Source organism: Vitis riparia, chromosome 3, assembly GCF_004353265.1.
Source record: "Vitis riparia cultivar Riparia Gloire de Montpellier isolate 1030 chromosome 3, EGFV_Vit.rip_1.0, whole genome shotgun sequence".
Taxonomy (NCBI): Eukaryota; Viridiplantae; Streptophyta; class Magnoliopsida; order Vitales; family Vitaceae; genus Vitis; species Vitis riparia.
In genome coordinates, this window is record NC_048433.1 from 4,270,857 (window position 1) to 4,298,726 (window position 27,870).

At 38.5% G+C, this 27,870-nt stretch overlaps 1 protein-coding gene across 1 annotated transcript in view; it reads right to left on the bottom strand.

The window, feature by feature from the left end:
- The window catches only part of LOC117911223, a 45,919-nt gene extending 25,534 nt beyond the window's left edge, over window positions 1–20,385 (bottom strand). The window contains 5 exon segments of the mRNA XM_034825497.1: window positions 4,260–5,316; window positions 5,822–5,936; window positions 14,226–14,414; window positions 14,499–19,482; window positions 19,991–20,385. Of these exon segments, the coding sequence (XP_034681388.1) occupies window positions 4,260–5,316; window positions 5,822–5,936; window positions 14,226–14,414; window positions 14,499–19,482; window positions 19,991–20,235 (6,590 nt within the window). The 5' untranslated portion in view covers window positions 20,236–20,385.
- Between the last annotated feature and the right edge of the window lie 7,485 nt (window positions 20,386–27,870).

Consider the following 27,870-nt stretch of genomic DNA (forward strand, 5'->3'; position numbering starts at 1 on the left):
CCAAAAACCCCTGCTTCCCTACCCGTAATTTCCAAAACCTCGGCCTCCCTCCCATCTGCCCATATCATCCTTAAGGGACCCATAACTGCTCCCCCAATTACAGCCGAGCTACTGCAATGACTGAAGCCCCTAGCCATGGCTGCACTTTCCCCATCTCGACCAGAAGGAGTAGAAGAAAGAGATATTTCCCGCTTCCCCAAAAAAGACAAAGACCGAGAAGATTGATGTGAGTACCTGGACGCCTCCTCCAACAAGGCTTCGTTGGTGAACTCTGTGATATTGACGGCCATTGAACGCGATCCCATCTGAGAGCCTATCATCTCCCCCTCAAGCTCTCCGCTGTCGCCCAGTCCTCTGTCGGGAGCCCTAGCCTTAATGGATCGATCCATCACTACCTCATGGCTTTTATAGGGAGAAGACTTGGGCCGGCCCAATTCCTTTAATTCATTTTGGTCTTCAGTCACCTGGCCCTTCTCCGTGGGCCTTCGCCCCAAGTCCACCACCATTTGCCGGCCCAACGGACAGGATTTCCCAGGCCCGCAACGACTTTTCTTCTCCCACGCTGGTTGCTGGTTAAGCGAGGGCCCGACACCATCTGCTGCTTTTTCCGACAACGCTTCAGAGGACGCAGCTGCCTTTCTGTATCCCCCTTCACCATTTCCACACGGCACGTCCACTTTTGCAGGTTCTCCATGCGTCCGTACATCCGCCATCTGGAAACCAGCGCGTGAGTCTCCTTCTCCTTCGTCCCTAACCTCGCGCTTGTTGCCCATCTCGTTTCTGGTCACCGGAACCACCTCCGTCACCCCTGGTTTCACCTCCCACCATAGCTGTATTGAATAACAGACAGTCCCGACTGCCACTTGCAGTGAGCTCGGCCACTCTAAGCCTTCCGATCTCACTAATAGTCTGGCCCATTTTAACTCCTTAAAATTTGCGGTGTCTTCATCCACTGCGAGGAACCCCCCGCAACAATCACCGATTTTTCTGAGTATCTCCTGGTTCCAAAAATGCAACGGCATTCCCACAACTCTCACCCATACACTCTTATCCCTCTCGCCATTATTCGAGCACCCCACCTTTGGGTTCCACCTTTCCAAGTTCAGGAGTGATTCCTTGAACCACCGGTGTCCTCTTAATAACACCTTTTCTGCCTCTTCTGTACTCTCAAATTCGATTAACAACAAAGGGCCTCCCAACCTCGAAAACTTCACCCCTCCTTTAGTATTCCACACAGATCTCCCCCAACTTTCAAGAGCTTGCATATTTGGGTCCACCATTAAGGGTTGTCCCCATCTTCCCACCAAACACCGTCCCAGGACTTTCCTATCATTTGCCACTTCTTCCTCCCCTAGTTGTAGCCACACTGCCTCCCCTAACTTTTTCCCTCTTGTCTTTGTCGCTTCAACATAAGATTTTTTGGCTTTCCTCACAAATTCTCCATCTGAACACCCTGTCCCATAAAATGCAGCAGTTCCCTTGGACTCCTCCCGAGACCTAACTCCAAGAAAGCGAAGTTTTTCGGCCAGCAAAACCCACCCTCCCAAAACACCTTTTCCTTCTGGAAACACTAAACAAAATCTCTTTGATTCCGAGTCAACCACAAAACATAAAATATACCTACCAACCTCATTTGCGCGAATCTCCAACTTATACCTTCTTCCTCCATCTTCCCATCTTTTAACGAGGCCTTGCATAAACACTCCCCTGCAGCAAGCCTCCACTCCTTCCAGTAAACAACACAAACTGAGGCTACCAAATCTAATCCATGAGGTAAACCCTCTGCTTCTTTCCACAATGATACCCTTAAGTCTCTCCCCATCCACCTCCGTCGTGATTTCATAAGACTTTGATTCTACTGCAAACCAACATCTGCCTCCTTTCTTAGCAGACATTCTATTTTCTTTCATTTTCCTTCACTTTCTCACTAACCAAACATGCCTACTCCTACGTCCCTCTGAGAGAGCTGACAAGTGTAACATGTTGGAAACCCAATCCACCATGGGTATTGCTATAAGGGTAGGTTGGTAGCTAAAGGCCACACATAAACCTATTGGTTTGATTATAAAAAATGTTACCTGTGATTACCTAGGAACCCTGGTGTGGTCAGTGGTCACCAAGGATTTTTTCTTCCTTGCAACAATCTTTAACCTATTCATCCCAATTCTGACCCAAGAAGCTCGTATACTGTTAGAAATCTAACAATCCGGCACCATATTTGGCATCAGAGCCTAAGGACAACACTACTGTGACAACTTAAAAGCAGTTGAAGTTTTAGACATGGGTTGCAACATCTTTGCTCAAACCTAAAAGGGATGGTTGTTAGCGTAAGAATGTATCAAATTGATGCTATATTAGACATTATAACAAATTCTACAATCCTCTTGAAGATCTATTTGAAGACAGGTTATCAACTACTTCAGATGGAACACTGAAGATGAATAGAGGACGAATTTCAAGATAAAGGATAGTCTAATGAGCAGTTGATTATACTATTCGATCTTCCTTATTGTACTTGGATTGGAGCCATTCAAATTCGGTAAGTGAATCCAACAAGCAACGGATGAGCGCCCTAGTGCAAAAAAATTAACTAGAAAAGGGCCTTTATATATTTCTATCCTTGTAAGAAAAGATGAGGAATTAGGAAACTTGTCCTGTTAAAGAAGAGAAACATAAGAATCTATATGTATATACCTATCTAGTCTTTTAAGTGGATAACCAGAATTTTAAAAAAAGGATTTCAGCATCTTTCATGCTTCTTCTGAGGGTGTGATAGCCTAGGAGCCTTGATGTGATTGCCAAGGATTCCTCTTTTTGTTGTCTTCTTTGATCTCTCATCTCGTTATACAACAAAGAAAACTTCTAAAAGACTGAGATTTTTACACTCCTGCATTCATTGATCTTCACATATTTATTCACATAGACACCAACATAGCTAATGTAGTTTAGGTCATTCGAAGATTTTGTTATTATTTTAAGACAATTTATTTTCCAGACATAATAGTTACATCATTTTTAATAATTCTACCCAATCCCTTTCTTATAGTTTTCCAAACATCAATCCCATAATATTTACATACTTCATTTTTAATAATTCTTCAGTCATTTCAGTAACTGAAGAAGAGATCCTACCCTTAAACCAAATGAGGTTTCTTTTCCAAATTTCCACCACCCCAAAGGAAGTCCCTTTGAATCTTTTTTAATCTCATTGTTACCTTTCTAGGGATTACAAACAAGGACATGAAGTAGATTGTCAAGCTCGACAAAGTACCTCTAATCAAAGTAATTTTGCCCCTGTTTTGAGATGTATTGTCTTTTCTACATCAATAGTCTTCTACAAAACTTCTCCTCCACTTTGTCCCAAACTGCTTAGATCTGAAAGGGGCTCCTAGAAGCAATCCTAGGTAAAAAAAAAAGGAATTTTCCCCACCTTGCAACCCATTTCCATTGCCAAAACTTCTACATCTGTAGCCTCCCAATTCGGATCAATTCCCTCCCAATTGGGATCGGTTCATTTTTTTCAAGATAAATTTTAAGCTTTAATAATGCTTCAAACCATATGAGTATCCAACTTAGATGAACCAATTAATTTTTGGAATCTTCACTAAAGACCAACATATCATCTACAAACAAAAGATGAGAGACTTCCACCCCCTCTCACCCGAAAACCTAACAAGTAACCCCCCTCGCTAACCCTCTCCCATAGGCAATTCAACACCTCCATGGCTAGAACAAACAAGGGGAAAGAGGATCCTCTTGTCTCAACCCCCTTAAAATCTGGAAAAAACTTGAAGGTGTTCCATTCACTAGCACTGAAAACATTGTTGTGGAAATACACCAATATATCCATCCAATCCATTTTTGGCCAAAACCATTGTTCTACCTGCTTAAAAGTGGTTCCATCTAAATTTTCATTACATTCTATGAACATTAAAATGAGGCTTATTTCTAACTGGGTATGCATATAATATTGCTTGTTAAAGGTAAATGACAAACCTTGTTAATCACACCCTCATCATCATTTAGCAACAAATTAACTTTAAAACGTACCTATACGTGTTTCCAACATGTCATCAAATTTTTTTACAGTATATTCAAGCACATTTAGCATGAAATATTTCAAACTTCATAGCTTCAACAGCACAAAACCATAAAATATTGGCATTCTACAGCATGGGAGCAAGAAAAACTTCAGCACAGAATGCAATTTGCACGAGAACAAAGAAGTTGAAGAGCTTTTCAAGTTCCTGATAAAGTACCTCTTCAATTTTAAGCTGAAAGCTTTGAATCCTTCACTAGCACACCAAAGTTCTTGATGAAGAAGCTGCCTAGGAGCCTCCTTCATGAGATCCAGAAGAACCTTTCTCTTCACTTCATGAGGCCAGTCTCTTCGTGAAATTACTCTTCTTATACCTTTCTCTTTCAGTGCTGGTATAATTTTACCATAGAACATGTCACTTGGCCGGGGAACAGGTGGGGGAACTGAATTTTTTGTATTACCAGCACCTAAAGAAGAGAGATGTGCCAGCTGGGCACGATTCTGCCAAGACTTAAAGATACTATAAATACTTATCACATTGTCCACCCACTGGATAAGTCCAGCCCGACCACTAATTGGTGTCACGGAATAGTAGCGAATGACAAGAGCATGACTACGAGTTTCAGGAGATGAACGCAGAAAACCATTAAACGCTTGCAGCAGCTGCATGATTCTGGCATCAAGACGCAGATCTTCTCGCCCTTTCAAGAGATATGTGTACTTGTGACCATCTGAGCCCAGTATAACAATTTTTTTAGGCTTTGTTTTGGTGGATAAGATAGCCACCTGCTCAGAGAAAGAAGCAATTGTGACAATTCCCTGGAGAGTAGCAGTGAGGCCTCGATCAGATTCAGATGCTATGATTTGCCTCTCAAGACCAGGCATTGGAACATCAGAAGATGATAACAGAGCCAATTGTGGTGCAACTTCTCCCAAGGAAATTGATGACTTCCTTTGGTAAGATGACAAGGATGCAGCAATATTATCAAATGGTCGCCACACATCTCCAAGTGCAGCACTAGATGCTGGAGGAGTTTTAAAGGTTAAGATGGCTGATTTGAGTTGTTCTCTGTACTCCTCATGGAACCATATCTCATGAGGGGTTTCAGGTTTCCGAGAAGTTGAAGCTAGACGACGTTCCAAGGCCACAACAACTGGAGCCATCATGGCAGAGTATTTTGCAGCATTTATTTTGTTCTTCTCACCCTGGCTAAGAGTGACATTTTCTGCAATTCGTGCAGCTTCCTCTTTCAGCAAATTTATGCGCCTCATCACATCTGAAAGAAAATCAGTCAAAGCTCATATATACAGTGTTTAGAGAAAAATAAATTGGCAAAAGAGCAAAAAAAAATGTGTCAACCCAAAATCTTGTATGCTAGTACCAGTTAAAGATTCATCATGAATTCATGATCTAGTAAAGATATGTCATTGTTCTTTAAGGATACACTTTGTAACAAGTAAACTCTTGATTTAGCAATCATCTGGTGTCAAACACACCAACATATCTATTGTGAAAATTTTGGATTCAAGTACAGATGCAGCATATTTTTTTCCCTCTTCTCTTCTGTTCTTCTCCCCACCCCCTCTTTTTAGAGATTTGCAGATTTGAGGTTGTTACATTTAGATACTAGCATCTATGTTTATTTCTTTGTTACTAGGACCATATAAGAGAAAGTGAAACTTGTATAATTTTTTAAAATATACCAGAATATCATGAGAAACATCTTTGAACAAAAAGGTGCCCAGAACAATAAAAGCCTCGTTTAAGGGAGCAAAGGCTACCTGAGTGAAGATCTTGAAGTGTGCTGAGCCATAGCTCCTCCCAAAGAACAGTTACATTTTCTAGTTCATTGATCATGAGCTGAACATCCTGAATTAGTCTTGGGTAAAGCTTACTCTGCACAAAACAAAATTTTCCCATTACCTTCATATGCTCTGAAGAAATTTTTTGGTTGTACCTCACAAAAGGTTAAAATAAAAAACATGGCCAAGTAGATCAAAATTTAAATCATGCATTAAGAAGCAATAAAGAACATAAAATAAAAGTGGGCACAAGAAAGAGAGAATAGTTCTACTTGATTCAACATCATGGTCTACATCAGGGGAGATTTCCGGAGACTATTCCAACAGATGAAAGAAATGAATTCAGCAAGGGGTCTACTGCTGCTTTCCCAAAGCTCTTTAACATCCTTTTTCTCAATCTTTCTCTCTTCACTAACTCTCACCTCTCCTTTTCATGTTATGGCTGCATCCAGCCCAACCCCACTCTCTAATAGGAATAAATCACAGTCCTCTGGTAAGGGAACTAACCCCAGGGCTGAGAACTCAAGGCAAACCCATAGGAAAGCTACAGCAATCTGTACCTTATTTAATAAGAAATGTTAGGTTCTAAGCTACCAAATTTCCTAAAACCTTAAGCTCTTAGGATTTGGGCTGCCAATATACACCAGGTCAACACCCATTCTCAGGTGTGGCCCCACATCTGCATGTGGAAAGACAAATCAGCAGCAATGTATAAATAAATGGGCCAGTAGCAGTAGGAGAGACTTGAACTCAAGACCCCAAGCTTTAATATCATGTTAAGCTACCAACTTCCCTTAAAGATCAAGATATTAGGATTTTTTTTAATTTTTTTTCCTGATAGACAAAACAACATCTATTAAAAGCACGAAAAGAGGGGGCACACCCTATGTACACAGGCAGCATACACCAAGCACCCTATGAAAAAGTGCCAAAACCAATACAACAAGAGACCTAACAAGTCAACCTAACCACAGAACAGAGAATCTAAGAACTCCACCAAAGAAAAACCCTCCATTTGCAAAGAAGCTTGGGAGCACTCCTAAGGGGATTTAATGAAAACCTCCTTCAACCTAACCTCTAAAAGCTCTTCTTCATTGAAAATTCTTTTGTTAATGAAAGCCTTCTTAAGATATTAGGATTTGGGCCCATAATGTCTACCAGCCTAACAATAAGTACCCTAAAATGCCAAAATAAGGGGCCTGAACCCTGTACAGAAAAGTATACAAAGCCAATACCTTAAAAGAAAGAAAAAAACTAAGGAAACAAAATAAAGGCCAAGCTCTAGCATGGACCACCAATTCTAGGCCAAGTGAATGACATTTTGACTGTCACAACAAAACAATATATATTCCTGCTCCAACATCGATTTCAGGAAAAGCATGGTCAACTGTCCAAGGATGCTTCTATATCATATGAACTTAGAATTATCCTCAAATTAAACCTGTCAAGAAGGTTACAGCACAACCTAGAAGAATATTTCAGTCACCAAGCTAGGGTGCCCAAGCAACAGTCCATAATAACACTCTATCCAATTTGTTTTCCGCTAATTTTTATTTTTTATTTATGAGAAACAACAGTATAGTAAAAATAATTACAATAGAAGGATGTGAAATCCTCCAAAAGATCACAAAAAGAAAGTCAGAACCTCCAAACTAAGTAAATATATACAACTATGAGGTTCCGAAAACCATGTCCAATAAAAGATATTTCAACAAGTTATTTAGAGCAACATGGATTTGGATCCAAGCCCGACACCTAACGTAACCAACACTGGCTTTCTTAATCATTATTCATGCATTAGCATTGTAAGTCAAGCATATCATATGAGAAGCCACCCATACACCAAGCTTACGACCCATTACTAACATGCGGCAATCTAATAGTTATCTTCAATACATCTGGTCATTCTCATCTTCCTTGGTGTAATACAAGAATCACAAAACATCAAAGAGAATGCATGTAATGAATTATTGTCCCGGAAAGAGACACACTTACAATGCCCTTAAAAAATGGTTTTTGTCTTACAAAAAAACTTTAAAATAGCACAAAGAAGAGAGCTATGGGAGAGAGTGAGAGAGAGTGAGAGAGCGTGCGATGGAGAAGAAGGAGAGATTAGCGCGGCGATTCGAAAAAGAAGAAAAGAGAGCAGTTTTATGGTGGACTCCAAGATGTTCGAGATCGTCTTCGATGAAAGAAAAGGAAAACCTCAGTTTCTTATCGTGGAGAAGAAGAGAGGGGTTTCGTCATGGGTCCGATTAGGACCGGAAAGTCTAGGGTTTTTCATGGAGGGCCTAATCCACAACATCAAGGACGAGAAAGAAGGGAGATGGGGAAAGGAATGGAAGGATAAGGGGAAATCGTATTCCCTAACACGAGGGTTTAATAGAGCGGGATGGTTTCTAAGGCCGGGGGTTGTTGATTTGGAAAGGAAGAGATTCTGTATCTTTATACCGAGAGGCAGAGAAGACAAAAGGGGTTGGGTGACTATGGCAGAGAAAATCCATCAAATGGAAGGATCTATTGGCAGAAAAGCAAACATGCAGGAAGTAAGGGCCGCGGGAAAATCTGCCTTGGAGAGTTCGTATGCGACGGTAGTTAAGAGACCAAGCTGGAGAGATTCAAACTCAATCAAAGTGAAGGTTAGAAGGGAGGAAACTCTAGGAAATTTGCAGAAATTGGAGCACTGCATTGTTGCGAGTTGGAAATCTAGAACAGAGAGAGAAGAGGACCTAGAGAGATTGGGAAGTTTATGGGCAAATTCTTAGGGCCTAAAAGGAAAATTAGGGCTGGCTAAATTGGAGAAGGATAGGGTCTTGCTAGAATTTGAAGAGCTAAAAGAAGCAAGACGCGTCGTATCCTCAGGGAATAGAGAGTTGGGAGGGCTCAGTTAGGGCTAGAACAATGGAATCCTAGGACGGGCTGCTGGACAGAAGAGGAGGTAGAAAGCGAAGTCTGGGTCAAAATCATTAGGCTTCCAATCTCGTTGTGGAGTCCGATGATTTTGAAAAGAGTAAGGGAAGAATGCGGGGGCTTTGTAGCAGTTGATGATCGGACAAAGACGATGGGGGAGATTCAATGGGCTAGGCTTTTGGTTAAAACGAGAGGAGACTTAGGCCGAGTGTGCTGGAAATTGAAGTAGAGGAGGATGTCTATGTCTTGTCGTTATGGTGGGAGGTCAGACCGGTGGTGAGGATGAAACACAATGAAGCATCTGGTCGAAAGAGTGATGAGGTTAGGGGTGATGTGATTTCACGCGCGAAGCAAAGCGTGGAGAAGGAGCTGGTAAGCGCGAGGCTCGAGACGCTAAACCTACCAGCTGATGTGAGGGGTGCCCAGGAGAATGGGTCGGGCCGGGAGTTGGGAAACCGGGTTCAAGGCCCGGTGACCCGAGATTGGGCCCTCATAGATGGGCTAGCGTTTGGGTCGTCCTCATTGGGCCCAATCGTGGGCCTTAAAGAGGCGAGGAGGGCTAATGGGCCTGTTGTGGCTAATGGATACTTGGGCTCAAAATCAAAAGAAGCGGCAACGGATGATGATGGATCAAAAACAGGCCCATCGTCAAGGAGATGGGCTACAGAAATGGGCTGCCAAAGGCTGAGTGGTTTTGAAGGTATGGAAAGGGCTGGCCCAATCCCCCAAGCCCCAAGTAAGGGCTCTCAGGAGAAAGTCTGCCTTCTGGACTGCCTCATTTCCAGAAATGGGTCCAGTTCAGAGATGGAGCCTTTTGTGGCCTGGGATTCAAAGGATCTCAGGAAGCAGCAAATGAACGCTTGCTTCTCAGTGACAGACCGGGCGCTTGAAGAGGAAGCTTTGAGGTATGATTCGACTTTCTATTCAAGGGGAAAAAAGATATTGGGGACGTCTCATCTTATTTCTCTTTATTCTGATTGGGATTCGGAGGGGGAGTCTTTCGATCGTTTAGGGGATATAGAGGAGGAATCATGGGGTAATAAAACAACATGGTTAACAGTGTATGAGGGGCCTGCTGAGAATGATAATGTTTGCTGGGACTTGGGAGAAGCCAATAGAATCAGTGATAAAGTTAGGGGTACGAAGGGGGATTCTGGCACGCCTGAGAACCAAACTATGGGAAAGGAGAAAGAGGAAAGATGGGAAGAAAGTAGTTTGGCAAAATTCAGCCAATTTTTGGGATTTTCAGCAGAGGGTTTGGAAAAGGAAATCTTGAGCTTTCTAATTAAAATTAAAATCAGAAAGAGACGGAAGAAGATTCATAACAAAGACCTTCTGGAGAAGTCAAAGTTCGAAAGGGAATTAAAGAGGTTGGAATGTTCTGTGAACTATGAGGGGGGGAATAAGCAGAAAGGCCCATCACAGGGCAAAGGGAATCAGATTGTAGTTGTCCAATGAAGCTAAAAGTTCTGAGTTGGAATGTGAGAGGAGCAAACGATAGCTCCAAAAGGAAAATTATTAAGTCTTTTAGAAGGAATCAGAGGGTGGATTTACTATGTATACAGGAGACAAAAATTCAATCTATGTCGGAGGGCATTGTGAGAAGTTTAGGCTCTGGGAGATTTTTAGATTGGAGAGCTCTGAATGCGGAGGGGGCTGCGGGTGGTATTTTGATTTGCTGGGACAAGAGGTCTCTGGATATCCTGGATTGGGAGGAGGGCCAATTCACTCTGTCTTGCAGATTCAAGATTGTAGAAAATGGGGTTGTTTGGGTGTTCACGAGAGTTTATGGTCTGTTTACCAAAGTGGAAAGGGATGGCATGTGGGAAGAATTTGGGGCGATTAGAGGCCTTTGGGAAGACCCCTGGTGCCTAGGAGGGGATTTTAACATCACCTTTTTCCAAAGGGAAAGGAGCAGTCAGAGGAGAATAAATTCAGCAATGAGGAAATTTGCTGAGATTGTTGATGATCTAGGGCTAGTGGATCTTCCACTACAGGGAGGAGAGTTCACCTGGAATGGGGGTCTCAATAACCAGGCATGGGCTAGATTGGATAGATTTCTTGTGTCCCCTAGTTGGTTAGACCAGTTTAGTGGGGTTACTCAAAGCAGAATGTCTCAGCCAATTTCTGATCATTTCCCAATTGTTCTAGCAGGGGGTGGGATAAGAAGAGGCCCTACTCCATTTAGATTCGAAAACATGTGGCTTAAGGTTGAGGGATTCAAAGACCTTGTTCGAAACTGGTGGTAGGGGATCGAAGTCAGGGGCAGTGCTAGTTTTAGATTGGCTGCTAAGATGAAGGAAATCAAAAAGAAGTTGAAAGTATGAAATAGAGAGGTTTTGGGGAGGCTGGAATGCAATAAATCTTCAGCTTTGCAGCAAGTAGATTTCTAAGATCGGGTGGAAAGTGAGAGAAGCCTGATTGTGGAGGAGACAGATTTAAAAAAAGAAGCAAAAGAAAATTATAAAAAGTGGGTGCTTTTGGAGGAAGTCCATTGGAGACAACTCTCAAGGGAGATTTGGCTAAGGGAGGGGGACAGAAACACGGGTTTCTTCCATCGAATGGCAAGTGCCCATCGTAGAAACAACGCATTGGACAGAGTAAAGATTAATGGGGAGTGGCTTTCAGAGGAGCAGGAGGTGAGGGAACGAATTGTTAACACTTTTCAGCAGCTGCTTTCTGAAGATATGGGGTGGAAGGCGAATATTGGAAGACTTCAATTTGATCACATCAGCCAGCAAGAAGTGGAGAATCTAGAGGTCCCCTTCACAGAGGCTGAGATTCATACAGCTTTGATGGAGATGAATAGGGACAAAGCCCTTGGTCCGGATGGCTTTACTGTAGCATTTTGGCAAAACGCTTGGGATTTTACTAAAGAGGAGATTATGGATATGTTTAAAGAGTTCCATGAGCATAGCTCTTTCCTTAAGAGCCTCAATAATACTTTTTTGGTCTTGATTCCTAAGAAAAGTGGGGCTGAGGATATTGGAGATTTTAGACCTATCAGCTTTTTGGGGGGGCTCTATAAACCTTTGGCCAAATTTCTAGCTAACAGGCTCAAGAAAGTGATTGGAAAGGTGGTCTCCACTACCCAGAATACCTTTGTAACGGGAAGACAAATTCTTGATGCGTCTAATTGCTAATGAGGTGATAGATTCGTGGCAGAAAAGAAAAGGGAAGGGACTTATCTACAAATTAGACATAAAAAAAGCTTATGACAGCATCAATTGGAAGTTTTTGTTGAAGGTCTTGCAAAAAATGGGCTTTGGGTCTAAGTGGTTGGGGTGGATGTGGAGTTGCTTGTCCTCAGCCAAATTCTCAGTTCTAGTTAATGGAGTGCCAGCTGGTTTTTTCCCTAGTACTAAGGGGCTTAGACAAGGAGATCCCCTATCTCCCTATCTCTTTGTTATGGGAATGGAAGTTCTGGATGTCCTCATTAGGAGAGCTGTGGAGGGGGGATACTTATCAGGGTGTACCATTCGGGGTGGTAGTAGACCCACTTTGAACATATCCCATTTATTTTTTGCTGATGACACAATAGTGTTCTGTGAGGCAAGCAAGGAGCACTTAACTCATTCAAGTTGGATTCTACTCTGGTTTGAAGCGGCTTCAGGCCTAAGGATTAATTTAGCCAAAAGTGAAATCATCCCAGTTGGAGATGTGGAGGAGATTGAAGAGTTGGCAGTCAAGTTAGGTTGTAGAGTGGGATCCTTGCCCTCTCAATATTTGGGACTCCCACTAGGGGCTCCTAATAGGGCTCCTTCTATGTGGGATGGGGTGGAAGAGAGAGTAAGGAGGAGACTTGCGCTCTGGAAAAGGCAGTACATTTCCAAAGGAGGGAGGATCACTCTCATAAAAAGCACTCTGGCAAGCATGCCAATCTACCAAATGTCTATTTTCCGAATGCCTAAGATTGTTGCGAAAAGGATAGAGAAAGTTCAAAGGGATTTTCTATGGGGGGGAGGAAACTTGGAGGGGAAAATTCATCTAATTAAATGGGATGTGGTTTGTACAAACAAGAACAAAGGTGAGCTAGGCCTAAGGAAAATAGTCATGCTAAATAGAGCCTTGCTTGGTAAGTGGATTTGGAGGTATACTTGTGAAAAAGATAATATTTGGAAACAAGTGATCACAACGAAGTATGGGCAAGAGGATCGTGGTTGGAGGTCAAAGAAGGCTAATGGGGCGGTTGGAGTAAGGGTTTGGAAGGAGATCTTGAAAGAATCTGATTGGTGCTGGGATAACATGGTGTTTCTAGCTGGGAAGGGCACCAAAATCAGATTTTGGAAAGATATTTGGTGCACTGATCCTCCGTTGTCCCATTGCTTCACTCACCTCTTTGTCATGGCTGTGCATAGGGATGCAACGATTGAGGAGATGTGGGATCAAAATTCTAGTCAAAGAGGCTGGAACCTAAACTTTTTGAGAGACTTTAATGATTGGGAGTTGGATGACAGGCTCCAAATAAGAGGGGTGCAACTTCCTAATTGTTGCTTTTTGTGTGGTTGTGAAGAAGAAAATGTAAATCATATTCTTATACACTATATGGTGGTTAGAGCTTTATGGGACATTATTCTTGGGTTAGTAGATGTTAAATGGGTCTTTCCAGAAACTGTAAAGGAGGTCTTAACTACCTGGAGGGGCCCCTTTGTGGCGAAAAAAAGGAAAAAGGTTTGAAAATCCATACCGTTGTGTCCATGAGAGGAATAGACTAGCTTTTAAGGGGGGGGAGGGGGTGTTGAATATCCAGAATTTAAAGAATTTTTTTGTTTGTAATTTATGGAGCTGGGCCAAATTGTATTTAGGCGAGGAGTCTCTCTCCCTTATAGACTTTTTGGAGTGGATAGCATCCACTTAAGGGGAGGTGATTCTTTTCTGGTCTTGTTGATCTTTTTTGAGGCCTTAGCCGCCTTGTATACCCCCTGTATGCTTTGTGGCTCTTAGCCTCTTTTTTAATGCATATCTTGTTTACTTATCAAAAAAAAAAAAAAAAATAGCACAAAGAACAAGAACACCATATGATGCAGTGAAGCATGGAACCATCACTGAGCCATGATCTCAGCCCTACCTCACATCAACTATGAATTCCAATGAGCTCCATTGCAACTTTAGAAACAAAAATATGATAATGGAAATAGACCAATCAAAATAGTCATGATAGAAATCGAAGTATCAATAAATTAATTTTTGAACAAGCCTTTCCAATCTCCTATCCTAATGACAAGCAGTGGGATTCTCAATCAGAACTTCCAGGACATACAGAAGGCAGACTACCAGTGTCAAACAGATTAGCCAAAGAGGGTTGGATTTGAAAAGGTTGGAGTAGAAAGTGTATTTGAAATATAAACAAAGCTAAAGTCTGAAACAATGTTATATCTGACTTGACAGGAGTGAAAACTTTTTTATTAGAAATGTTAGAAAAGTTTAAAAACACAAAAAGGTCAAACAAATAAATAAAAGACATTTCCATTACCAAACAACCCACTACATGCTGAAGCTCCTCCGAAGGCTCTTCTTCATAAGCATTCACATCAACTAGAGTTGGGTACACTATGGACCAAGGAGATAGCTTTGCCAGCATCATTAGTAAGCCCTCCAATTGCTTCCTAACAACTTGTTCAGGATGAGAACTTAATCGAGCAAACAATTGTGGCGTTATTTCCTACAGAAGAAGACATTAGAATTAATTTCATCGTTTTTTTATGGGGTGGGTAGGGGGTCGGGGGTTTAAAAGAGAGTATCTCACCTGCCATGGCAACAAAGGAACTGTTGAAAGAGCCGGTTCTAGTGTATCTTTTAACTCCAATCCATAGTTCAGAAGGATGTGTAGGACATACAAGGTTGCCCTCAAGGTGTAGCTTCCTGTCTTCTGTTTCAAAGATTCACAATCAGAGCCAGCTAACTGGCCATCACAAAGTTTCACAGATGAGTATGAAAGGTATTGTATAAATCCATGAGCTGCATGCCCAAAAAGAGAGACTCTTCTCTTCCTCAAGGACCACCAAACATGAACTAGATCATCAACTGTAGATGACAAATCACTTTCTTCCAGGCCAGCATTTGCGCGTAGCAAGGATATCTGCAATTGAGAAGCTAGTTTGGCAGAAAGGCATTCACCACCAGAATTTTCCACTCCTGGTGCTCCTGCTGCAGCTTCTAATATATTTACTACTTGCTGCACCAGAGCCTTCATAGGGTTCTCATTCCTCAAATGTTCTGCAGATTCAAGCCAAAATTTCCACTCTTCCCCATCATCAATTGGATTTTCTGCATCATTCTTTTCCTGAAGGAGCTTGGAAATCACAGATTCCACTCTTGAGATCTCTTCTTCAGTTAATCGAAATCTTTCAGGTGGAATTTCTGGAAAAAGAACATGAGAAAAAGAGAGGGACTGAAGGACAGTTCCATTTGAGTTGTAGAGGGAATTTCTGGCTTGATTATAACACCAAGAGGCATAAGAAATCCATGATTTTCCCATAGTGGGGCAGAGACGAGAAGACAATTTTGTAAATGTCCCAACCATTTCCTCAATAACAAGGCTCAACCTTGGCTTAGATTTTAGGTTCTCATCATTGCAGGAGCACATACTTCCACCAAGAGAAGAAGCATCACTTACGTTGAAATCTGCTTGCATCCTCAAAACAATGTTTTCTAAACTAAAATCTGAAAAATCCTGTCTCAACCAATCTGAGAGTTTCAAGCATGCCTTGGCTTTCAGAACGCAATCATCAACATCAGAAACTGTACTTTTTAAATTAACCATGCAAGGGCGTATAAATGACCAAAGATTTGTAAAAGCATCTTCAAAGTTGCTTTCAGCATGCTTCAGCAGGATGCCCTCATATTGCATATTCAAGATTAAGAAATCACGGTACCTCCCTTCAGAACAGCTAAATACATGATCTCTAAGATACTTATGTAGACGGTTTGCCAACAATAAGTTTCCTTGTTTACGGGCTAAACTGAATAAATTCATACAGAGCTGTAGAGTAACTGGAGAAGTTGGGAGAATGGTTCGATATACCCGGAGAATCTTTAACCATGGGTTACAATCCTGATGAATTCTATTAATTGGAGACTGCACTGATTGGACATATGAACTTAAAATTGACTGAAGCTGTTTTGGGTTGTCTTGGCTGTCTTTATGCTTATAACCTTCTTCAAATGCAAAGATGCAATGCAACTGAGTGGCATGTGCAGCTGCCTCTGCTACCCCATCAAGTGGCAGAACAGACAATGTTTCCTCAAGCATTGACCTGGCCTTCTGTATTTCTTGTGAGACCTTATCCACCTTACCCTCATTTTGAAGCAGCATTGCCTGCAAAAGCATCTGCTCACTCCTTTGCAAGGCCAATTTGGGATCAAGTGTGAGTTCACTGCTACTTTTAGGTGTCAAATCAAGGAATGCCCATGCTGCCTGAAAATCACCCTCATCAAAGCAGGCCAAGGCATGAATTGCATTTATTTCATTGCCAGCTGTAGTAAGGGCTCCAGAATAACTCTTTCCAGCATGCTTAGCACGAAGATTTTGCAGCTCTAACAGCCAGGATTCAAGAGACTTCCAATCAGACACAGCCGTAAAACTCTCAATAAAGCGTGCAATAGCAAACTGCACACCATCAGACCCCATAGAATTGAGTGACTCCTCAGTCTGCAGTGAGTGAGTAAAATGAGCGGCAGCTTTTTCATACTGGCCTTCTGCTTGATATACAAGCCCTGTGATCCATGAAAAAGGTCCCAAGATCTCATTATGATTCAAACTCTGGTTTTCCTCAACAAACAATGAAGAAAATGTCATTGAAGCCCATTTTTGTAGGCCAAACAAAGCCTCTGATTCATGACTCTTACACAGAGCCAAAGCCATGTGGCGTAGAACTCTTAAGATGTCTCCAGAAAATCTACCCCTGATATTATGGAGGAATTCAGCTACCTGTGCCCGAGACTTATCCTTTGTAGTTGAAAGCACAAGATTCCTCAGCTCCTGCAAACGCAAAGTACAGTAATGAATTGTAGCATCATGACATTGAAGTGCTAATCCAGCATTCATCATTGGCTCACATATGCGAGAAAACCATTCTTCGCAGACTTTCTTATTTGCCCGAAAGAACAAGGAACTCTGCCGAGGAGCACATGGTAAAAATGCAGATCCTTCATAAGCATTATATACAATTTTTTTCAGTGCCTCAACAAAATCCAATAATAATCTCATTGGTAAGAAGTGAGCAGCAGATGAACCAATTATATTTAAGTTTCCATCATTTTGCTCAGTATCAAGCCGTAGTACATGTGAGATGTCCAAAAGCATGCGCTCCAATGCTGCAAAAGTTTGGGTGGGGCCACCAAGGTTGGTCCTAAGGCGTGTAGCAATGCAATATCTAGCCGCTTCATGTATAGCCCACCATGCACCTGCTAAATTATTTACTGAGCAAATTCTTTCAAGAGTATCTTCATCCACTTTTATGTCCAACCACAGACCATTAACACCAAAATTTCCTGTTTCTTCCTGTTGACCAACAAAGTCCTTTGAAATCCGACGGCTATGAATGAGCCGTTGAACCCAAGAAGAAAGGGGCACTTTCCATCTTTGTGAAATGAAACTCAAAATGGAAACAAGTTGTTGTGAGTGAAGTTGCTGATGTAGCTGCTTCAGGGCAAAAATTTGCTTCCAGTGCAAGTTAGATATACTGCCTAGCCCAATGGACCTAGGGCTACATGCAGTAACTGTTCCGCAGTCAAGTAGACCACAAATATACATTGTAACAGGCAAGACCTGGGTAAGCAGCCTAACAAAGGCATTTTTTATATCAACATCTGGATCGCCAAGTTTTTCAAGGACCACTTCAGTCATGGGATAGAAGTGCATGGGATGAATAAGTCTTGCTTGCAAGAGCAGGCCCAAAACTAATGCAACATGAGATCTCACTTTTGGTTCCCTGTCCAATGCAGCTTCCAAAACTGAGAAAACCAACTTCCCAAAAACACCAATGTACTCGAATGCCTCAGAAAGATGAGTTTTCATATTTGAATTCTCGTAAGTAGCAATAACACCCTCACAAAATCTTTGGATCCATTCAAGGGCTACTACTTTAACAGAAAGAGGAGTAGAAACATGAAGAGCTTGCACAAGAAGCATACTGTATTTCCTCAGATGCTCAATAACTAAAATTGAATGACCATCCCTGAAATCATTTCTGTCCAGAACTTCTCCTGTGGCAATATCAACAGAATCATTCTTGCTAATCTGTTTCCGTAGAGAGCACTTGCTTGAGAATTCGACTGCGGTTAACTGATCCAATGTCCTGATAACATTTACTTCCAAGTCGGCACAGCCCAGAATGGGTACATTGAAAGGATTCAGTTTCTCAATAATAAAAGATATCAGCTTTTCCGACCTCTTAAGATACAAAGCAGCAATCTCTGGTTGGCCAATCAAACTGCTAACCCCACCCAAAGAAACACAACTTAGTAAAACTTTCAAATCAAATTTAATCAACGCAAACAACTCAAGTTTTGAATACAAATTAGGAGATTTAATGCCATGAACCTCATTTCCATGCCCCATCATTTTTCCAAGCATGCCCTTCAACAATTCCAGCTCTTCAGTCAAAGAGGTGACTGCTTTTTCAACAACTTCATTATTCCCATGTTGAAGCAAGAAAATGTAAGTGGCAGCAGAACTTCCTGTCACTAAGTGATTTGGATGCAAACGCATCTGGGATATAGGCAAATCAAATTGCAATATTTTCTGCACGGATGATGGGAGCAGACCAAGCTTTTGTAGAGACAATAATTGAAGATTAGTTTTTAAAACCCCATGAACCTGAAAGGAGGTGATCTTCCCAGATCCTACAAGGTGAGTAATGTTGTCCAATTCCAAGCTTTGAAACAAGGTATCAACTGCCATTGGATAAAAGGTGGAAAACCTTTCACATAGAATTTCTGCCAAGAGAGTCAAGCATTTCCATGAATCACCAATCCATTTTGACCATCCAAATTTCCTTCCCACCATTGATAAACACCACAGCAACTGAGGAAGCATGGTGGTAAGGGGTTCACTTATTTGTTCCAGTAGGTTCATTTCTAGCATTCCAGAAGCAGTGGACTGCAAAACAGTAGAAAAACAAGAAAGCAGCGCAAGCAGCCTACGAAACTGTTTTGGGGTTCCAGGACTCCCATCCTGAAGCAAGACATCCATGTCACCCAAGAATTTGGACAGCAATCCCAGTGAGAACTGCAGATTGCCCACCCAGTGTTTCTGAAACTGCAAAAAACTGTCCATAATGACACATCTATCTGTGTCAGCAAGGTCTGGAACCAAAGCCCACCCAAGAAGCAAATCTACGATGTCAACAAAATGGGGTTGAAAGCATCTAACAAACTTCAATGAGATCAAAGTTAACACACCCAGAAGCTGGTGCAATAAATTCAAGGAGGTTCTCTCATCCTCAAGAAGTTCTTGGCATGCTTTGAGTATTGGCAAGGCATATCTTTCGATCCCCCCCACATCCCCAATGTTAAGAAACTCACGGAGGCCTTCCAGTGCCAGCTCTGTCGTGCCATCTCCAGCATTCCCATTGCTAAGCAATGGCAATGCCCAACTAATGAACCGATCAACTAAACTACTAAGTAGAACATGATTTTGCCTTCCATTTGATGCTAAAGAGATTGAGCACATCACAGAACACAAAGCCCCATATGCTGTGGCTGCTGCCTGCCGCACCGAGTAGGATCTGAGCCGCAGTTACTTGAAAAGTTACATTTAATCTTCACATAAATCACTCAAACAGAGATAGTACTATGAAGATTCTTTCTGAATCAAAAGCCCCAACAAATGACAATAAAAATTAAATAAAAATAAAAATAACCCAATACTCTCCTAATTCTACCATTATAACGAACAACCGCTCAAAAACAACAAATTATTAAATCTTAATTCCATTTACCAACTGGAAAACCTAAGGAAAATATATATATAAAATTTCAAATCTGATATATTATGCTGCTTTGGCCCCAATGAAACGAAAATAACAAAAGACATCAACTCAACTAATGCAAATATTTCTACCAGACCCAGTTGCTTGAATGCTAAGTTTACTCAGGCCCCCAAACAAAAAATACCCCAAACCACAAAATTTCACTTCCATGTCCTTTCCCAGCAACCCAACAAGCAACAAACATAAATCTAAAATCAAGCAATCAAACTCAAATTCCAGTTCCACAGAGAGAGAGAGGGCTTACTTGTCGGAGAGGAGCTGAGAGAAGCCCTGGGAAAGGAAAGAAGCAGAGTGAGTGACGAGGACAGAGTTGGGAGGGTAGAGAATGCCACGGTGGAGTGAGTTAATGGCGGCAAGGCGAGAGGAGACGTTGTCTTCGGATGGGGAAGGAGAAGAGGAGGAAGAGGAAGCGGCGTCGTCTTTGGGAAGAGCAACGGCGATGAGGGCTGCTAACTGTTGTTGCTGGTGATGGAGTCCCTGCATCATCATGCATATCTGTCTATCCTTCTTCTTCTTTTTCACATAACCCCATTTCTATTCTATTCCTTTCTGCATCCTTGTTTTCTGCAATAGGGCCTAACTGATTCATGATTTCTTCAATGTTACATGTCCGTGGCCTTTCCTTCCTCTCTCTCTCTCTCTCTCCTCCCCCCGCTCCCTTTTTTTTTTTTTTTTTTTACCATAAACAATTTTCCTTTTTTTAATATTGAAGAAAACTTTTTATATATATTTAAATAACAAATAAGAAAAATTTTAAAATAGCAAAAAAAAGTGAAAATAAATTCATATATCTTCTAAAAAAATGGAAAAGTATATAATATAATATATTTTGACATTTTTCCTTAAAAATTAAAAAAAAAAAATATATATATATATATATATATATATATATATATTATTTTATAGCATAATATGCATTATAAAAATATTAAGAGTTCGTTTGATAATAATTTTAGAAAACACTTTTAATCTTTCTAACGCTTGAAGTTTTTTATCATTTAAGTGTTATAAATTATATAAAACATTTTCTATAATCACTCCAAAACGCATTATAAGAACTCGTTTGATAGTGTTTCTAAAAAAACATTTTTAATATTTCTAACACTTAAATAATAAAGAAATACTAAAAACATTTTCTAAAATCACTCTCAAACGCACTCTAAATCAAATTGTGGTTAAACTTTGATTGTTTAAACATTAGTCTAAGTCCAACATAAATTGAGTTTTGATTGAAAAAACTCGAATTCTAAATCAAGTTGTGGTTAGACTTTGATTGTTTGAACATTAGTCTAAGTCCAACATAAATTGAGTTTCAATTGAAAAAACCTAACCCTAACTTAAACCCAATCTAAGTATTGAAAATTATTATTAAATCTTGTCTAACACATTGAGTTGGATTTGGGTTAGGCCAAACTTGGGCCAAACCAACCCCCAAGTTGTAACCCTAATTTTATCTCTTTTTTTTTTATAAAATTTTTAAAATATATATATACATTCAAAATCCTATAGAAATGACATACTGTCAAATTTTTTCTTACCTATTTTTCAATCGTAACAGAGTATATATAAATTATATTAAAAGATAAGTTATAGTAATCTTCAAATCCAAATTTTATAACATCTTTAAAAAATTTTGATTTGCAAATGCTCCATTTTTATTGAAACAAAATTTTTGATAATACACATAAGTGGAATGAAGGAAAAAAAAAATTCATTACATTTGCACGAAGATTATGTACTACTTATCGGGAAATAAAGATATCCAGTCTTTGATTTGAGTATGAAATATGCCATTATTAGTAACGAGAATCATAATAATTAATGTCAAATAATACAAATAATATAAAGATGGAATTAATATTAGGGTCGATGGGGACTTTATCTTCTCATGGATGTGAAATGGGAAGTTTGTAATACAAACGGTACATAGAAAAAGAAGTACAAAGGGAGAACATAAAGAAACATGAAGATTATGGTGAAAGAAACACAAAAGAATAAGAGACAATAAAGTAAGTCTTGCTAGTAGAGCAAGCAAATTTTGAACTTCATTAAATATGACTATGATCAATTTTATCATATGTTTTTGCACCAATTGATCTTAAATTCCGTGAAAAGATGAGAAGCAACGAGAAGATATTGTAGATTGGGCCATAAACGACATTGATTTTGAATGTTAGAGGGCAGTTTTGATGTCTATTTGAAAGAGTCAAATGTTGTCAAACAATTCTTCTTGATAGCCCCAAAAACCAATTTAGAAAATAAGATTTTTGAAATTACCGAGATAATGGAAAGAAATCAAAGAATGACAAAAACCTTTCTAATTTGAAAAATGTTATACTAGACATCCATGTTTTCTATGTCAATTTCGAGTAAACCCTTTGAAAGTAAAAAAAAAAATGGAGTCAAGACTTTGGAAGGGATATTTTCCATCTAGTTTGTGTTTGGGTTTAATAAATCTCATGTATACTAAAACATTTTCATAAAATTCTTAGCTATTGTCTAAGGATTTTGGAAAAAAAATTGAATAATTTCTCATGGATTTTAGACATGTTAGGTTGCTTATATGAATTCAATTGTAAGTTTTGTAGAGGAGGTGATTGACTAATAATTAGGACAAAGGTGGTGTTTATTTTTTTGGTTTTTTTGCTGAAAACGCTTTATTTTCATAATTTGGGTTGTTTGTTTTTCTACTTTTTCATGACTTATTATAAATTTTTTATTAAATAGAAAAAGCCAAAATATATAACTTTTTCTAAATATAAAAAATAACATATTGATTTTTTTTTTTACTTTCTAATACTTAATATAAATAAAATACTACAAAAACAAACAACCTAATATTTAACACTATTAAGCATTAAGGTTCTATTTAAAATTAAGTAAAAAAACAAACACCACCAAAGTCTTTTTTTATATATATATTGACTTTGAAATGATGAATTTTGAAGAGCTTGAGCATAAGTACAAATAAGTGGTGATTTGGCTTTAGGAGAAAGTTTAATTTTGGGACTTATAAGTTGTAAGCCAAACCTGGTTAATTTGTTAGAAAAGAAAAAAAAGAAAAGGAAAAACAAAACAATAATAAATAAATAAATGAACAGGGAAGGAAAGAAGTGACAAAACTGAGTATTGTGAAATCATAATTTCCTTAAAACATATTCGTCTTATCTGTTGGTGCTTTGAGAATTGTAAAACATCTGTCTCCCAATATAAACTGGTCTTCAAGTGGCAACAACAACACTTTACAATCACTTCCTACGAATTGAACCAACTCTGTATCACAATGGAAGGAAGGCTCTTCATGATTTTAATGTCATAATTCAGGAACCAGTCTTTGAAAGAGAGTCAGAATCTCTTATAGGTTTCTGAAAAGGGTTAAATTCATTCATCCATTCAATGTATTGACCCATTTTCCAACACGAATATGTTTGAAGTGTGTTTAATAATAGTTTTGAAAAACAATTTTTGAAGATGGTTTTTAAAAATATTTTTTAATGTTTTTGAAAAATAAAATTATGTTTAGATATTGCATTTAGTTTTCTATTCTAAAAAATAAAAAATAAAAAAATGTTTGGTTAAGTTAATAAAAAATGTTTTATAAAATAAGTAAAAAAAAAAAACTTGTTTGAAATTTGTTTTTTAAAATGGCAAGTCTTGTGAGGAGGTGAATGACTAATTAGACCGAAATCTTTTTCTGTTATATTAACTTTGATAAGATGAAGTTTGAGGAGTTTGAGCATAAGTAGATAAAATGTGGTCATTTGGGTGTAGGAGAAAGTTTGATTTTGGAACTTAAGTTATGTTAGAGAAATGTTTTCAATGATAGTTTTGAAAACCAATTTTTGAGAACAACTTTTAAAATTTTTTTTAATGTTTTTAGAAAAAAAAAAAAAAAATTGTTCTTGGATACTAAATTCTAAAAAATAGTTTTTTATTTAAAAAAAAGTTTTGTGGAGTTAATAAAACCAAGTTTATAAAATAAGTAAAACAAAAAACTTGTTTGGAAGTTGTTTTTTTTTGCTTTTTTTTTTAAGTATTTTCTTCAACTAACTTGATTTTATAAATATAAATAATTTTTAGAGTTACACTTATTAAAATTTAAAAAAATTGTATCAAATTTTCAAATTATTTGCATTGTTTTCAAAAAAATTTAGATAATTATAAATTATGGAAATACATTAAAAGGTATATTAGATGCCTTGATAGAGATGTGTTGATTGGACATTCTCAAAGTGTAACACATTATTCAAAGTCACGATCTTTTATTGTTCGCTCGTAGGGTTTTGAGATACATCGATTTCCATTTCTTGACTTGTATAAGGTGAAACGCAAAAATATGATAATTGGAAAGTTTAAAAAATTATTAAAAAAATAATTACAATTAAATAAGTTTAAATTATTAAATTTATATCATATTATTAAATCTAGGTCATATCATTAAATCCACATTAAAAGATTTCAGACCCATTAGCTTGATAGGTGGATTGTATAAACTATTGGCAAAAGTGCTAGCAAATAGGATCAAGAAGGTGGTGTCTTCAGCTCAAAACGCCTTTGTTGAAGGAAGACAAATTCTGGATGCTGCCCTAATTGCCAATGAGGCAATAGACTTGATGCTGAAGAAAAATGAGAGTGGGGTGTTGTGTAAGCTAGATATAGAGAAGGCGTACGATTACTTGAATTGGAATTTTCTACTATTGGTATTGCAAAGAATGGGGTTTGGGGAGAAGTGGACTAGCTGGATCTCTTGGTGTATCTCCACAGCGACGTTTTCAATCTTGATTAATGACACTCCAGCCGGTTTTTTCAATAGTTCAAGGGGTTTGCGTCAGGGGGATCCTCTCTCTCCCTACCTATTTGTTATCGGGATGGAGGCTTTTAGTAGGCTCATCCTTAGAGCAATGAGGGGGGGGTTTCTTTCGGGCTGTAGGATAAAAGGAAGAAGTGGAGACGGGACTGTGGTATCTCATTTGTTGTTCGCCGATGATACTTTAGTTTTTTGTGAAGCTTCCCAAGATCAGATGGCTCATCTAAGCTGGTTGTTGATGTGGTTTGAAGCCATATCAGGATTGAGGATTAATTTGGATAAGAGCGAGATTTTGCCGGTTGGGAGAGTAGAGAATTTGGAGGCTTTGGCTCTTGAGGTTGGTTGTAAAGTGGGAAGGCTGCCAAATTCTTACTTGGGGATCCCTTTGGGGGCAAATCACAAGTCCGTGGCTGTTTGGGATGAGGTGGAAGAGAGATTTCGGAGAAGGCTTGCCTTGTGGAAAATGAATTATATCTCCAAAGGCGGTAGAATTACCCTAATTCGGAGTACTTTGTCAAATATGCCCATATACTTGATGTCTTTACTTCGAATGCCAAAAGTGGTTAGTTTAAGATTGGAAAAAATTCAAAAGGATTTTTTGTGGGGGGGAGGAGCTTTGGAGAGGAAGCCTCATCTAGTAAATTGGGATTCCGTGTGCTCGGACATAAGGAAGGGTGGCTTGGGAGTTAGACGTTTGTCTACTCTCAATAGAGCCCTTTTATGCAAGTGGAACTGGGGTTTGCGAATGAAAGGGAGGCTCTTTGGAGGCAAGTCATTAGCATGAAGTTCGGGGAGGAAGAAGGGGGCTGGTATACTAGAGAAGTTAGGGAGGGGTTTGGAGTAGGCTTGTGGAAGGAAATAAGGAAAGAAGGAGCTCTCTTGTAAAACAAAGTTGTCTTTTCTGTGAGGAATGGTAGAAGGGTGAAATTTTGGAATGATAATTGGTGTGAGAATTTCTCTCTCAGTAATTTGTTTCCCTCTTTGCATGCCTTTGCTTCATTTAAAGAGGCTTGGCTAGTAGAGTTATGGGATCATTCGGGGGATGAAGGGGTTTGGAATCCTAGCTTTTTTAGGTCCTTTAATGACTGGGAGGTGGAGGGGGTGGAGAGATTACTTCTGACAATCCGGGGTAGGAGGCTTAATCCTCTTTTGGAAGATAGAATGCTGTGGAAAGAGACTAAAGATGGGATTTTCTCAGTTAAATTCCTTTATAGTTCACTAGCTTCAAGAAGAGATGTTTAGTTCCCTTATAGTAATATTTGAAGTATTTGTGTGCCTACCAAAGTGAGCTTCTTTGCTTGGGAAGCTTATTGGGGTAAGATGCTAACCTTGGATCAACTTAAAAAGAGGGGCCGGTCTCTAGCTAACAGATGCTTCCTTTGCGGTATGGAAGAAGAGTCTATTGATCACATTCTTATTCAGTGCTCTAAGGCAAGAGGGTTATGGGAGTTATTGTTTGCTTTGTTTGGTGTTACTTGGGTCCTCCCTTCTTCGGTTAGAGATACTCTTAGTGGCTAGTGTGGCTTTAAGTTGGGCAAGAAGCGTAGGAAGGTGTGGAATGCAACCCCTTTGTGCATTTTTTGGACGGTTTGGAAGGAAAGAAACATAATAGCTTTTGATAATGAAGAGTTATCAATTCATAGGTTGAAGAATTCTTTTGTTTGTAATCTTTGGCTGTGGACTAAATCGGTTGTAAATGAGGGTCCTCTTCCTTTGATTAATTTTTTTTATTGGCTAGACGCTAGTTGAGGGCTGGTATTGTATCTCTATTTCTTTTTGTGCCTATTGGTGCCTCTTGTATACATCCTGTATACTTGGGTCAGCCTCAAGGCGCCCTTTTCTAATATATTTTTGTTGTGTGTTTGCCTATCAAAAAATCATTAAATCCACATTATTTGGTAATATCGTAGTATTAGCATATAAAATAATAGATTACCAAATATATTCAAGTCATACAACGTCATTTGGAATTTATGTGATACCTTACCATTACCATATAAATAATACATTGTATGATGTAATTTGATTTTCATATTACATATATAAAATGCAAAGAGAGAAATGAGAGAGTAAAATGTATTGATCCTTAACAAATGAGAGGGATCAAATGTTAGTAATCAAATTTCTCTCACTATAGTGGCACCTTTGGAACTAAGGAATTGTGTTCGATCCATTGATCATTTGGATTTTCTCCTTCATTTTCATTTCATTGGTCTTGAAAGTTTTTCCTTTTAAGAGAATCCCTGATTTTTCAGAGATTTTTTTTTTCAAATTTTTTTAGAGATTTTTCTATTTTTTCCAGACACTTCTCTCATTTTTTTCAAAGATTTTTCTCTATTTTAGTTGTATTATTCTAATTTAACAGTAATAAAAACGAGACACTTAGTTGTTTTTCTTTATAGTGAATTTGTTAGTGGTAGAAATGTTCAATATAGATAAGGAGTGGAGGCACTTCAGAATACGAAAAACAAAAAGACACTTGATCACCAAATACGCTTATTAGTGTTTTTTTATTATAGAGAACAAAAAATAATTCTAGGAGACACTTCCCAAACTAGCCCTAAATCAAAGAAATTGGAGTGAATTTCAAATTCATTTGAAGAAAAGAGTTTGAAAGAAGGAGTTGAAAATATTAAAGAAAATGATTTATTTTTTATATTTGGTTGTATCATGAAAAATGTAAAAATACAAATACAATTAAAATTAGTTACAAAATGATGTATTTTTAAAGTTAAATTATTTAATTTTTATAGAGAATAGTTAAAATAAGTGAAATAAATTTTAAGTAGTATATAAAAATAATTTATTAATTTTAAATTTATTTTTATTATTTTCTTTCCTTTTATCTTTTCTCTTTAATTTCTTCTCCTTGCATTTTCCATCAAAATTTTTCCAATCAAACATAGCCTAACAAAATAATATTGAATAAGTTTCTTTAGCATTTTAAAATGATGTATTATATTTAAAAAATTCATGGTATATTGAGATGAAAAAACATATTTAGTCGAAAAATTAAGTGTTTTTTAATTTAAATTATTTAACCTTTACATAGAAAACTTGACATTATTATATAATTTTTTTAAATTTTAAACATATTTTTTATTTTATTTTCCTCTATTTTCTTTCCCTTTAAATTATTCCGAACCAAATCTATATTAAATAGTCTAACAAAATTTTCTCTCATATTTAAAAAATAATATTATTTTTATTAAAAGTTTTAAATATGAACTCAATTAATATTTCCACTATTTGAAGGTGAATTTGAGGATAAAATTTTTGATAAAAGCTATTTTTTTTATCAAATAAATAAATAAACA